General features: G+C 31.7%; 2 protein-coding genes across 4 annotated transcripts; both read right to left on the bottom strand.

Annotated features, from left to right (window-relative positions):
• Positions 1-1,657: 1,657 nt before the first annotated feature.
• LOC134830783 (MAP kinase-activated protein kinase 2) lies at positions 1,658-3,432 on the bottom strand. 2 transcript variants are annotated; one of them, XM_063844363.1, is made up of 4 exons: positions 3,216-3,403; positions 3,065-3,161; positions 2,330-3,002; positions 1,658-2,270 (listed from the first exon to the last, which is right to left on the bottom strand). In XM_063844363.1, the coding sequence occupies exons 1-4, from the start codon at positions 3,310-3,312 to the stop codon at positions 2,070-2,072; spliced, it is 1,068 nt and encodes a 355-aa protein (XP_063700433.1). In that variant the 5' UTR covers positions 3,313-3,403; the 3' UTR covers positions 1,658-2,069. The 2 variants fall into 2 exon arrangements, with proteins under 2 accessions (XP_063700433.1, XP_063700435.1); XM_063844365.1 differs by having other exon boundaries at positions 1,660-2,270; positions 3,389-3,432.
• A 210-nt stretch (positions 3,433-3,642) lies between these two features.
• Positions 3,643-13,292, bottom strand: LOC134832529 (mitogen-activated protein kinase kinase kinase 4). 2 transcript variants are annotated; one of them, XM_063846590.1, is made up of 10 exons: positions 12,724-13,292; positions 12,440-12,583; positions 11,822-12,344; positions 11,268-11,755; positions 11,081-11,197; positions 9,038-11,022; positions 8,803-8,972; positions 4,571-4,688; positions 4,222-4,499; positions 3,643-4,161 (listed from the first exon to the last, which is right to left on the bottom strand). In XM_063846590.1, exons 1-10 carry the CDS (start codon positions 12,786-12,788, stop codon positions 3,967-3,969), a joined length of 4,083 nt encoding a protein of 1,360 aa, XP_063702660.1. In that variant the 5' UTR covers positions 12,789-13,292; the 3' UTR covers positions 3,643-3,966. The 2 variants fall into 2 exon arrangements, with proteins under 2 accessions (XP_063702660.1, XP_063702661.1); XM_063846591.1 differs by lacking the exon at positions 12,724-13,292 and having other exon boundaries at positions 11,822-12,383; positions 12,440-12,574.
• Between the last annotated feature and the right edge of the window lie 318 nt (positions 13,293-13,610).

Here is a 13,610-nt window from a genome sequence, read left to right as displayed (position 1 = left end):
AAACAGCTTTTATTCTTAACTTTTGAAAGCATTACCGAAGCCATTTAAGGTTTCAATTAAAAAAAAAACCATTCATAGTCAGCGTGGCCAGATCTCCAGTTTTTTCCTGGAATCTCCAGGATTGTTGTAAACTCTCCAGTCTCCAGGATTGTAGTCAAAATCTCCAGGATTTTTAATTTTTTTGAAAATTTTTAGAAAAGAGGATAGAAAAATTTCAATTTTTTGTACCGTGTTTGATAATGTAGTTATAAAAATGTCTTTGTTTGCTTCTATATTTTTTACAATTTTAATTATTTGGTATTTTTGCAGACATAAATCCAATTTGAACGATTTGATTATTTTTTTTCCAAAAAATGCAAAAAAAAATAATTTTTGTTTTTCTTGTTTTGATATTCTTGAAATTTTAAGTAAGTAAGAAATATTGCTAATAAATATACGATTTTTTGAAGATATTTTAATGAATATTAACAAATTGTCAGATATTGAAAATTTTCTTGAAATCTTGAAATTAGACATTGCAAAAGCTCGAGCTTTGAGCTTGAAGCTCGATGAATTTTAAAGCTTGAGCTCGAGTTTCGAGCTTCAAAACTGGAAAAAGCTTAAGATAATTTGGAAACATTTTTTTTTCTTTTACTTTTGTGTTTTAAAATGTAAAAATACTTAATAAACTTTAAAAAATGAAAATTTTTTAATGAAATATTTCTTAAGTGGACAAAAAGCGAGAAAAATTCAAAACTACAAAATTTTTAGAAAAATTTGATTGCAAATTTTCAAATGATATTTTTAGATAAAAAAAATCAAAAGTTGGAAAAAAAATAATTTTTTTAGTGGATTTATTTACGATTTTTTAATTTTTTTTTAAATTTATACGTTTTTTCTCGAAGGCTCAAGCTTGAGCTTCAAGCACTCATAAAAGCTCGAGCTTCAAGCACTCATAAAAGCTCGAGCTTCAAGCACTCATAAAAGCTCGAGTTTGCAATGTCTACTTGAAATATTTACAACTTGTAAAATATTTAGAAAAAAAATTATAAAAATTTTTAGATTTCGGTTTCACGAAAGAGTTTTGCAGATAAAAATGTAACAAAATAGCATAAAAATTATATAGAGCAAGATTTATTTTTAACTTTTAGAAAAAAAATTCAATTTTTTTTTTAATTTTTTTGTGGAAGAACACCAAATTTAAAAAAAAAATCCATCAATTTTTGGATTGTTCAAAACTTTCATGGTGCTCCATGGTTTTAAAATTTTCTCCAGGATACCTTAAACACAAAACTGGCCCCGCTGGTCACTACAATGAATTTTCTGTGGGTCATTTTTTTAGTTTTTAGAAATCTTATGATTAAATAAATGTTAAAAACTACTTCTGTACAACACTAAAAAGTAATAAATAAAAAAAATATATTAAAAAAATATATTAAAAAAAATATATATAAAAAAATCTGTTATACAAGAAGTTTTCAACTTCAAAAATAGATCATTTATATTCGTCAAGTAAAAAAAAAGTAAAAAAAGCGAACTAAAAAGGAATAAACAAGAGCCCTGTGGTAACAAAGTCGGAAAAATTGCCAAGTAAATAAAGTTAAAAAATTTTTGAGAACAAAAACTTGAATATAAAGGATTTATTTCAGAATAAATATCAATACTGACGTAGACTGAAATAAATCCTTTATATTCAAGTTTTTGTTCTCAAAAATTTTGTAACTTTATTTACTTGGCAATTTTTCCGACTTTGTTACCACAGGGCTCTTGTTTATTCCTTTTTAGTTCGCTTTTTTTTATATTTTTTTTTACTTGACGAATATAAATGATCTATTTTTGAAGTTGAAAACTTCTTGTATAACAGATTTTTTTATATATATTTTTTTTAATATATTTTTTAAATATATTTTTTTTTAATATTTATTTTTTTTATTTATTACTTTTTTATTTCCTACTCCACCCCCCCCCCCATTCATGTTCCAAATGATGATGAAAAAAAAAATGGAAAGCTCATCCTTGCAATTAAGAATTATGTTACATACAATTTGTTTATAGATTATACGAAAGTAATATGCGAAATGAACTATGAATTATTTTTGTTCTTTCTTTCGTCGTTTGTTTAATAATGGATTGTTAGATTTGTCTAAATTTTTAATATGCATTTGATCATAATCCACTCGCATTGTAGCCAAAGAACGAGTCAACTCTTCTTGTACTTCAGGCCATGTCTCTTCACCTTCCTTTAACATTCGACCAGTATGTAAAGGAGTTTGCGGAACGCTCGTATATTGCTATCAAAACAGTAAGATTCAGAAAATGTATTCAGAATATGTTCATATAGTAAACTTACAGCTATCCACGAATTTTTCATTACATCATCAATTGTTAGACGCTTGGCTGGATCCACATTCAACATACCTTTAATTAATTTCTTAGCAGCATCGCTTACATTTTTCCACTCAGGGTCTGGAAAATCATACTGTCCAGTACGAATTCTCGTTTTCATTCCAGGTGAGATTGCTAGGCCATGGTTTGAATAAAATGGAGGAAATCCACATAATAAAATATACATAATAACACCAAGTGACCAAATATCACAGCTTTTGTCATACTTTTCTGGTCCAAGTACTTCAGGTGCAACATAATAAGGTGTATAACATGGTGTTTGAAGTTGCTTTACACTTTCAAAAGTCTCTTTTGCAAAACCAAAATCTGTCAATTTTAAAATTGAATTAGGATCATTTGAAACCAGAAGTAAATTTTCAGGTTTCAGATCGCGATGTGCAATATTCATATCATGTAAAAATTTGACAGCCAGACAAATTTCATGCATTATTTGTGCAGCTTCTCGTTCAGTAAAGGCTCCATCTTGTCTATCCTGTATTCTCTGAAAGAGCTCTCCTCCTGAACATTTTTCCATTACAACCAATAAACAACGATTGCCACTATATGAGTTTTCATAAACATCAATAATATTCACAATGTGTTTACATCCCGATGCTTGCCAATGAAGTTCTATTTCTCTGTATAAAAAATATTCATTTTTCATATTTAAAAATTATCGTATTTTAGAAAGCTAACATACCGTCTTGATTTTGAATTGTCGTGCAAAACTTTCAAGGCATGTTTTTGCATTGATTTCTTATTTATACACTCTACCACTTTTCCATTAATACCAAGTCCTATAAATGTAGTAAATTGTACTGAATGTAATAAAATTCTGAAAAATTAACCACCTAATACATTATTAGATATTTCGTAGTCGTCTGTGATATTATGTGACTTAGTTTCAAATTTATTTTTTGCCATTAACAATGTTTTATTTTTTGACATTTTTAATAAAATTAACGTGATAATATGTTATGAGATAACAATAAATAATAAAAAATATAATTTTAATACTCTATACCAAATTATTGATAAATTTTGGTTTGCTGTTTTTTTAATATTTACTGTTAGTAGATATATTCATATATAATAAATAGTAAATACTTAAACAAATAAATACTTTTTTCAAGTCAAAAAAGTGACATATTTTGTCAACCCTTAGAGTTTCCGATTTAAGTAAATAATAAAGTATTTGTTTCATTATTACATAAATCTTTATAAAAACTAAACTTCATGTCACCCCCTCCGATTTTGTCGAAAAAGTTAAGGGGGGAAATAAAAATTATTTGAAAAAAATAGAAATTTTTACTTTTTGATTAAAAATTAAAAACGATAAAAATAGCAAATTGACATTAAAAATCTAGGTATTAAACATGAACTTATTTTGTTCGAATTCAAACACATTTTATATCGAAATTAAGATGAAACAATTTTAAGTGACCAAAATTATTATAAAAATCTAAAGAAATTAATTATAAGTAGATTGTTTTTTATTCATTCCATACACATATTTACATTGAATCATTTTGCTGTTTTTTACTGCGAAAAGATCGACAAACTTTAAATATAAACAAAAAATATCAAAAATGTAAAGACAATCTAATCAGCATTTACTTTGCAAAAATTGTGTAACAGCAATTCACTGGCATTTGGTCGTTCTTTGGGATCATGTTTTAAACATAAATCAACAAATTCTTTCCCTTCTTGGCTTAGATTCTCTGGAATTTCAGCATTTTCCCCCATTCCTACTTTGAACATAATTTGAAAACTAGAATCAAATTGATGCCATGGGCGCTAAAATACGTTAAACAAATCTATTACATCTATTTATTTAAATAATCTAGAGAGACAAACCTTTCCTGATGACATTTCAATCACACAACATCCCAAACTATAAATATCAGCAGCTCGTCCATGACCATCAGTATTTGTTTTAGTAAATACTTCTGGAGCCATGTATGCCTGAGTACCAACATATCCTTTTAGTTCACCTGGCATGGTTGTATGTGCCTCGATTTTCACAGCCGAACCAAAATCTCCTAACTTCAAACAACCTCGATCATTAGTTAAAAAAATGTTTGCTGGCTTTATATCTCTATGCGCTATACCATTTTGATGCAATACTTGACATGCTTGAGATTAAAATTTAGAGAATTTTTCTTATTATTATTCTTACATATTTCATTTCTTGAAAAATATATACCTAGCAGCAATTGTGCTGTATAACGCCGTGTCATACTCTCATGAAGGCCTCCAGATAGCTCTATAATTGACTCAAGTGTTCCTTCTGAACATAGTTCCATGAATATTAAAAGCTCTTCCTGTGATTCGATAAAATAAAATTTGAAAAAAAAACGTAGCAAAACAACTGCTTTCCGATATGAAAAGCAGTTTTCTAACAATCCTTAAAATAAAAAAGATTACAAAGCGATTTTTTATTTTGTTTTTAGCCAAAATATGTACAACTAGCGTTAGCCTGCTAAATTTGAATTTTTTTTTTTTTTTTTTTTTTTTAAACAACTGATTTTTTTATTGAACTCTTTTTTTTTTCGTTTTGTGTTGCGACAATTTTTATATGTGTTGCGCATGAAGTCAAGTACTTTGGGCAGACCTAGTCGATACTATCACTGCCGTCCTACCATTCTCTGATGGGATATCGTCCTAATACTAACCATACATCTCTGGATAAATCCGAACGTGGTGACTTTAGTCTTTGCTATTTCAGAGTGTAATGTGCGGAAAAGCATGAAACCGCACAGAAAAAGTTGCTTCAACCAAAAAAAAAAAAAAATAAAAATATTCTACACTTAAAACTACTCAACAAATAAAATACAAAATAAATAAAAACGACAAAAGACAATAGAAGAGGAAGTCATTAGTGCTCCGGGAGCCCAAAAAGGGAGCGAATCAGCGGATTAGACTGATGCTCGGCTCTGTCACGCATCAGATTGAGGATGCGAGTGCCAAAGTCGCAAATCGACTCAATCTGTGCCATTTCGTGAAGTTCGTTTGTTGTGACTTGCGAGAACGTGACTGGATCGGGACGGAGGTTGAAAGCTGCTCTGAGAAACTTGTTCTGGACCACTTGGATCCTTCGAAGATTCGTCAAGCTAGCTCCTCGCCATACGGGAATACCGTAGGTCAGTACAGATCTCACAAAGACCTTGTAGATCGTGAGTCTGTTTTTCAGTCCGAGTCCACTGTCCGACTTGAGGAGACCTAGGAGCTTCCTCGTCACTAATGTTGACTTAGCAACGGCTTTTTCAATGTGACGTGAAAACGTCAAGCGCTTGTCAATGAAGATCCCGAGGATCTTCATTTCATCAACACGTTTGATGCGCTCGTCACCAAAAAAGAGTTGGGCGTTCGTCGTGTCACGTCTGTTGCGCGTCAGAATCATAAATTCTGTTTTCGTCGCATTCACGCTCATCCTCCAGCGGTCAAAATACACCTTAAGTGCATTCAAGTGCGTCTGCATACGAGCAAGGGCAACACTGGGATAGATAGATGAGGCGAGAACAGCGGTATCATCCGCGAACATCTGTAATCTCGTAAAATCAAGCCTTGGAATGTCGGAAACAAAAATGTTAAAGAAGATCGGTCCCAATTTCGATCCTTCCGGGAGTCCGTCAGGCGCACTTGCCACCTCAGATGTGCATCCGTTCACAAACACTCTAAATTTCCGATCCTTGAGATACGTGGCAGTCAAGCGAATGACATACTTGGGGAATTCGAGGATCGACATTTTATACAAAAGTCCCTTCAGCCAAACGGCGTCAAAAGCCTTTTGTATGTCCAAGCTAGTCAGTACATCCGTTCTTTTCTTTGTAATGTCACTTTTAATGTCATTAGTCAAGTTCATGAGTGCATGATTTGTACTGTGTCCTTCGCGAAAACCAAACTGAAAGTTTGGCAACACCCCTTTGTCTCGCATCACTTGCTTCACTGTCGTTGCGACAATCTCTTCAACCACTTTGCTGCAGCCAGCAAGCAAACTGATTGGTCTATAGCTCGAGGGATTGCTAGCTGGTTTTCCAGCCTTACACAAAGCAATCACTTTTGCTGTCTTCCAATCCGTTGGAAAGTACTCGAGCTTAAATAGAGCGTTGATGAGACAGGTAAGGAACATGATTCCAACTTGACTCAAGTTCTTCAGTGCAACATTTCGCACAGAGTCGAAACCGGGAGATTTCCGGTTCTTCAATCCACGAACAATTCGCGTCACCTGAGACTCGTCGGTGCAAAAAAGATCATCATCAGTTGACATGACAACCTCATCGACCGCTTGATCAACTTCCTCAGAAAAGAAGCGATCACCCAAAGAGGGATCCAAATGATGCACGCTAGAAAAGTGCGACGCAAGGCAATTTGCCTTCTCAGTTGAGGTGTACGACACCTCACCATCCTGCGAGACAAGCGGGGGAATTGTCTCCCTCGTGTTCGTAATTTGATTCACATGTTTGAACAGCATATTGTCATGAGGGCGAAGGTCACGCAACTTGGTTCGAATCTTCTCATTTTGGTAAGCGGACAGCGATTCACCAATTTGCCTCTGAAGTCCATTCAGAACAGTCCTGTTCTCTCTTGTATTGTTCCGTGGTGTTTGAACAAAACGTCTAAACCGATTTTTCCGTCTAATCATTGATAGAATGTCTCGTGGGAGCTTCTCGGATTTCTCGTTGAAACGTGGTATCGAGCGCGACATTGCATTCAACATGGCGTCATTCAATTGTTCAAAGCCTGCATCAATTTCAGATGCACTTGTAAAGTCAGTGTTCACTGAAAGCAATTCAGCGTCAAGATAATCCCGATACTCATTCCATCGCGCTCGACGGAAGTCGAAATGTCGTTGAGGGACGTCGTAGGACTGAAAGTCCAACAAAACAGGCAAGATAACCGCGTTATGATCGGAGCTTAGCTCCCTAGGAGCTATTGGTCTCTCGTGTGCAGCAAGGTTTTTCAATAGAAAACCGTCGATCGTGCTCGGATTCCGTGATGGATCACCAGGAAAACAAGTCGGTGAGTCAGGAAAATTTGAATTAAATTTACAATGACTTCTACCCACAAGCAAACCAGACATATCTTAACTAGACATAGCCTTGCGAGAATTCCCGGCGAGAAATCCCGATTTCTCGATCCCGATTTCCCGACAAAAAATCAGTCGGGAACGGGAATTGAAAGATTAGAGATTTAAGCCTTCCTCTGCATTAATTTTTCAAAAAATTATGGTTTTTAAAATTACAATTTTCAGTTGTTTATGCTTCTTTTTACATTTTTTAAATGTTACTCTGTCTAGAAAATTCTCAAGTTTTGTAAAAAAGAAGTCAATTCTTAAATTTTTAATAGTTTTTTATTGTCAGTTTTACTTAAGTTTACTTAAGTTTATTCTTTCTATAAACAGAAATTTTTGAGAAAAAGTTACTTTTTTTACTTTTGATTTTTTTTACTTTTCAAATCTACCCAATTTTATAAAAAAAAAATTTTAAATTTTTAAAAAGGTTTTGGATTTCATAGACCTTAAAACATTAAGAGCGAAGAATAGAGTTCATAAAGAATTTTCTTCAATTTTGTAGCATTCGAAGGATGATTGCTAAAATTTTTTTCTCAAAATTTAAGAAAAGTTAAAAAGTTTTCTTATGAACCTGATTTTAATAAAAAAAAATAAAATTTAAAAAATTAGATTGGTACTCGTTGGTGTTCTTGAGAATTTTCAAAATAATTAAGATGAAGAATGTTTTTATTTGTACTATTGGAAATAATTGGATTCCTTAAAGTAAAAAACTAAAAAATTACGTTAACCGAAGAAAAAATATAAGAATTTTTAATTTTCATTTTTAATTGCTATTCAAAACAGCAATTATTTCAAAATATTATCGGAAAGCTATAAAAAATTCTTTGAACTTGCAAATCATGTTACTATATAGTTATTTATGCATTTTCCGAGTCCCGACCCGAAATTCCGACTTTTTGAAAAATCCCGTCTCGATTTTCAAAAAAATCGGGAAAAAGGCTATGTCTAATCTCAACTAAGAAACAAAGTCCAATGTTCCATTTTAAATACCGAAATTCAATGGGGCAAAATTTAACAAAAAAATTTCAAAATATCTTTAAAAACTTACCGTTTTTGGTCTATTTTCACAATTTTTAATTTTTAAAAATTTTTGTAAAGAAAATCGGTTTTCAACATGAATATTTTTATATAAAAATAAATTTCATGAAATTATTGAACTTATTTTTCAAAAATTATTTTACAGTTATTTTTTTTAAATTTTTTGAAAATGTTTAAATGTTTTTAAAAAATAAATTAAAATAAAATTTTGTCAATTTGTTCGGAAAAAGTATTTTAAAACTTTTTTATTTTGTCTCCCCATTGATTTCATAAATTTTTGACCTTGTTTTTAATTTCACTAGGAGTGCTCTAAATAATTTTTTTACCCTATGTATCTCGACTCCGTAATATTTAACAAGATGTTTGTGTTGAATTCCTTCAAATATTTTAAGTTCTTCAGCAACCCGTTTAATAGCTCTTGTTTCGCCGGGTGTTATGGGTATTTCTTTCATAGCCATAAGTTCCCCAGTCACATTGTTAACAGCAGTATATACGGCTAAAGGGAAGAATTAAAATGAGAAAATTTAAATAAAAATAACTCTTGATATAATTGCTAGTTACTTCCGAATCGGCCTTGACCAATCTTCATTCCCCGATGCCATGAAAAGTTTACACTGCGAGCACGGATGGTCAACTTATCTGCAGTTCTTATCACCTTCACTGTTCCTATTAGACTCTTTTCTCGTAACTTGTGATCAATTGTAAAATCTAATCGTCTTATTGCGTCTCGAATACGGATTTGCTTACATTCTCTTGAATTTTTTTCGATTTTAAAACTCGTATCAACAGTGGTCATACTCAATGGTTCGATATTTGTTGAGCATTGTGGACTTGATTCTGTCAAAGAACTGCTGCTCTTCGTACTAAGTTGAGAAGCGTAACGATTTAATTGAGGTGTGGTTGGTGTTAATGGTGTGCGTGGCCGAGGTAGAGGTGAATTTCGATGAGATCGTGCGGATTTTCGAATATCTGGCTCACCAACAACGTGAGATATAGTACTAGAGATTTCCTCTTTTAGTACTTCAAATTCAGTTTCACTCAAAAAGCTTGTATTGTGGGGATCGCACATCGCGATTAAAAATTCAAATGCTTGATTCGCCCACGTGGGTCGTACTCCTCGACCGCGATCTGTTCGTTCAGTGACAAATTTCATCCATAGTTTTCCAAAATTTATCGTCATTAGAGCGAAGTTTTGTTCACATTTACTATCCTTACAACTGGCAACCTTCATTTCATGTATACGTTGCATTTCTTTTAGAAACTCAAAGCCAAATTTAAATCCTTCATGCATTATTTCACGAGATCTTGTAATAACAGCTAATTTGTCCTGTTCTTCCATTTCTGTTAAGTTTTTTACGTCACATCTCCTTTGTACAAGTGAAATTATATTTATCAATACATCATTGAATTCTAAGGCTTCCTTTTTAATGAGAGTAACTGATTGTCTAACTTCTCTACAAAGAAATTTGTCTAAATCTGATATCAAATCTTCATTGTGCTCACGATGAAATTCTGGTTTTTCAATATCTTTACACATATTCTTCACAAACACAAGAATTTTTAACATATTTTCACGTTCTTTTGTAAATAATTGCTGTGTTTCTCTACAAATTGTAAAAAGCTGCCATTTGATTGATATAGAATGCTCTGCTTGGTTATCCAAATAAGTTATTTTTGTAACTAGCGTATTTCCAATCTCTTTAAATAATTGTTGGATAATACTAGAAAATCGTTGACACACTTGAATATGTTGACCTGTCATCATAGGACTGATTAATTTGACGAAACGCCATTCTTCATCCAAACGCCGACAAGTATCAGAAGGTCCTTTTACTATCCAATCTTCAGCATAAGTTAAATATAATTCAAATACATGTTGACAAGTTTTGTTAAACTCTTTCAAAATAGACATGTGTTTCTCATAACCTTCTATTTCTTCATTTAATGCAGTACTTATATGTCGTTTATACCTTTCCCGGTGTATCATTGCAAGAGACAAGCCTTCTCGTAATTCCTTTAAAATTTGCTCTAAACTTAATAGGTTTGGTTTCGAAACTTTTGAAACCGTTTCCAATCTCATGCGTAGAAACTCATGGATTACTTCTAGGGGAATTAAAGACAAAAAAAGGAACGCCGGTACATATGAAGGCAAAGACAAATCTTTTGCTTCCTTACTCCATATACCATACTTTCTTAATTCTTCAATTTGATCACAATCCATTGGTGGTTCAATTAGTTCAATGACCGAAGTATCTTCGTCGAATAGATCAGAGTCTTCAAAGAGATCAGATTCACCTGGTTTCTCCAATGTTATTCGTGCTTTTCTTAGAACAACATTGTGTAATCGATGCAAAAACGATAAAGATTTCCCTAAACCACGTGATTTAAGTACATTTTCAATGTACTTTCTGTATGGTGATTTACCTTTAGTGATTTCTTCAGGTGTACTTGTGTCACAAACAAAGGAACTTTCAGGACCTTTTGTGACAGACCTGATAGCAGGACATAAGACTTGATTAGCCGGAAAACCAACGTCACATGTAAGTCTAAAAATAATGATGATACATTCATATTATCTTCTATTTATAATTCCATATTACTAACTCATGGATATTGTCCTCCATTGAAGCAGACACTTGTTCATCTGAGGTGTCAATATGGGTTTCATATACTTCTGTAGCATCTGTTATAGGCCAAGGATGCTGTTTTCCTGAGTGCAATCTAAAAACATAAGTATGATTGTAAATTGCTGTATATATGTATTTATAAATTGATGGATGTATTAACATACCTTGCCAATAATTTTCCGAGAATTAACAGCTTAAGTCTATGATGTCTTGTCATATTGTACCATAAACAAAGTGCTTTAATTCTTCCAGTAAATGCTTCACTTTTGTAAAGCGGATAAGAAGAACCAAATGCTTTAGTTGACTGAAATAAACTTTCAGCTTGTTCCAAACGTGATAAAAGTGATTCTACTTGAGTCAAAGCTGAAGTTTGAAAAGCTAAACAATCTTTACAATACATAGAAATGCACCCAGAGCAAACAGATGTACCATCATTAATTGACACTCCACTATCAACTGATGCATATATATTCGATTTTGTTCTATCAAATTTGTAAATCATAATTTCTCTTAGTAGATCACCTATTGATTGACGTGCGGAGTATAAATATTGATCTTCGTCCTCTACATTCCTATCTGCATGCCAAGCTTGCAATTCTAACCAAATTAAATCCTTTGCTTCAGTTTGCCACAATTTTTCTTCTTGTGATATCTGTAAAATTAATAAATGTACATTAAAAATTATCTAGGTATAAGAATCTTTTTAGCACACATTTACTTTTGAACTTTTATCAATACTGCCCAGTTTAATTAAATTTGAAAATTTGTCATAAAAAATATTTCTTTTGTTCCATAGATCTTCACTTGTTTTAGGTTTTTTTTCATTGCTTGTAATCGCCAATGAAGGTAATTTTATGTTTACATTTGTAAAAGAAGTTGCAGGTGCAGAAGTTCGGCAACCAATTGGACGAGATCTAACGCTCATGAAACGATTACATGACTCAATTAATTTAGGCACTATATGAGCTTTTTTGGTGATAGGAAGACTTTCAGCTCTTTCCTCAGATGCTGCTGAGTTCCATTTATTTAAAATATTTGGAACTAAATATGATGAAATCATTGATGATGTTAGCAACTTTGAATCTCGTTCCTCATTTCGAGCTAGTTGAATGGTTTTTTTATCAATCCGCTTTGAATCAATTGTTGGTTCTATTATCATTTGATTAAGAATAGCACAATCCACTGTATTTCTTCTTTCTGCACGAGCACGTCGAGTTTTATTTGTTTTTGGACTTACGTCTCTAAAATAATATAGGTGGTTAATATACTACATATATTACCTATTTCAAATTAAATGTTAGACTAATGTTTAGTTCAGAAACAAAAAATCACTAACTGTTGTTTTCGATTCCATTCTCGGTTTTTTATCTTAATCCTAGTGCGAGGAGGAGTACTTCCATAAACTTCTTCAAAATTAGAAAAATCTATTGTGTCCAGTGATTCAGTAGTTACATTTGATTTTTTACGAAACTCTACAACACTGTAAAATATTAAAATTCATATATTTTTATCTTTATTATTTAAAGTAGAACTTCTAGATATAAAAGAGTCTTTGAATTTCTAATTAGAAAAAGTGACCAATCATTAAATATTTTATTATTAAAAAAGTATTCAACATACTCATCTTCATCACTTGAATAATTTATTAAAATGCCTACGCGGTTTTTCCAATTATCATCAGCCATTTTTAGTAATTTTTATTTCATAATTTATTATTTATTAATATAAATAAATCTAATTGAACAGTTAAATAAATAATATTTTCTGAAATGTAAAAATGTACAGAACAAATTGAATGAGCTGACACCTGTAAGACGTTTAAGTGATTATAGAGACTCCAGTCCCGGTTCGAGATTTCCCGGGTACCTGGTTCAGAAGAAGGAACCGATTTCGAAAGAACCGCCCCATATCAAACAATTATTTGCCAGAAAGTTTTTTTTTTAATTTGCCAAAAATAATTTTTTATTTACCACAAAAAATCGAGCCAAAATAAATGTGTTTAGTTTTTAATATTATAAATTTTATATGACAGAACCTTTTCCAATATTTTATAATTTTAATATTCATCAGTCAAAAAATCACAAAAATCGATTTTTTATCACATTTACATTATATTTATTTACCTAAATTAATTTTGAAATCACAAAAAAAAATCATTATATTACTATGATATTTATCGTTTAAGATAGATTTTCATCGTCAAATAAAATTTAAAATTAATAAAATAATCTAAATAGTCAATATTTGGGTAATGCCTTTCATCAAATAACTCAAAAGCTTAAAAAAAAAATATTTTGTTCTTTGAATTTCTTCATTTCAAGACCTAAGTCTTGGAACCGAGTACCCGGTTCTCTCCATTTCCCGTCCCGAGAACCGCCTTCAAAAAACACCCGGGAAATTCGAGTCTCTAGCTGTCAAACTGATATTTATATACATACTTAGTTATAATCAACTACTGTATTTAGAGATTCAAATTCACAATAGTTCATTCAAACTTTGATTTATTA

The sequence above is a fragment of the Culicoides brevitarsis genome, chromosome 2 (genome assembly GCF_036172545.1).
Source record: "Culicoides brevitarsis isolate CSIRO-B50_1 chromosome 2, AGI_CSIRO_Cbre_v1, whole genome shotgun sequence".
In the NCBI taxonomy this organism is placed as follows: domain Eukaryota; kingdom Metazoa; phylum Arthropoda; class Insecta; order Diptera; family Ceratopogonidae; genus Culicoides; species Culicoides brevitarsis.
The sequence above is the reverse complement of the archived record's forward strand: the minus strand, read 5'-3'. Positions and strand labels throughout refer to the sequence as shown.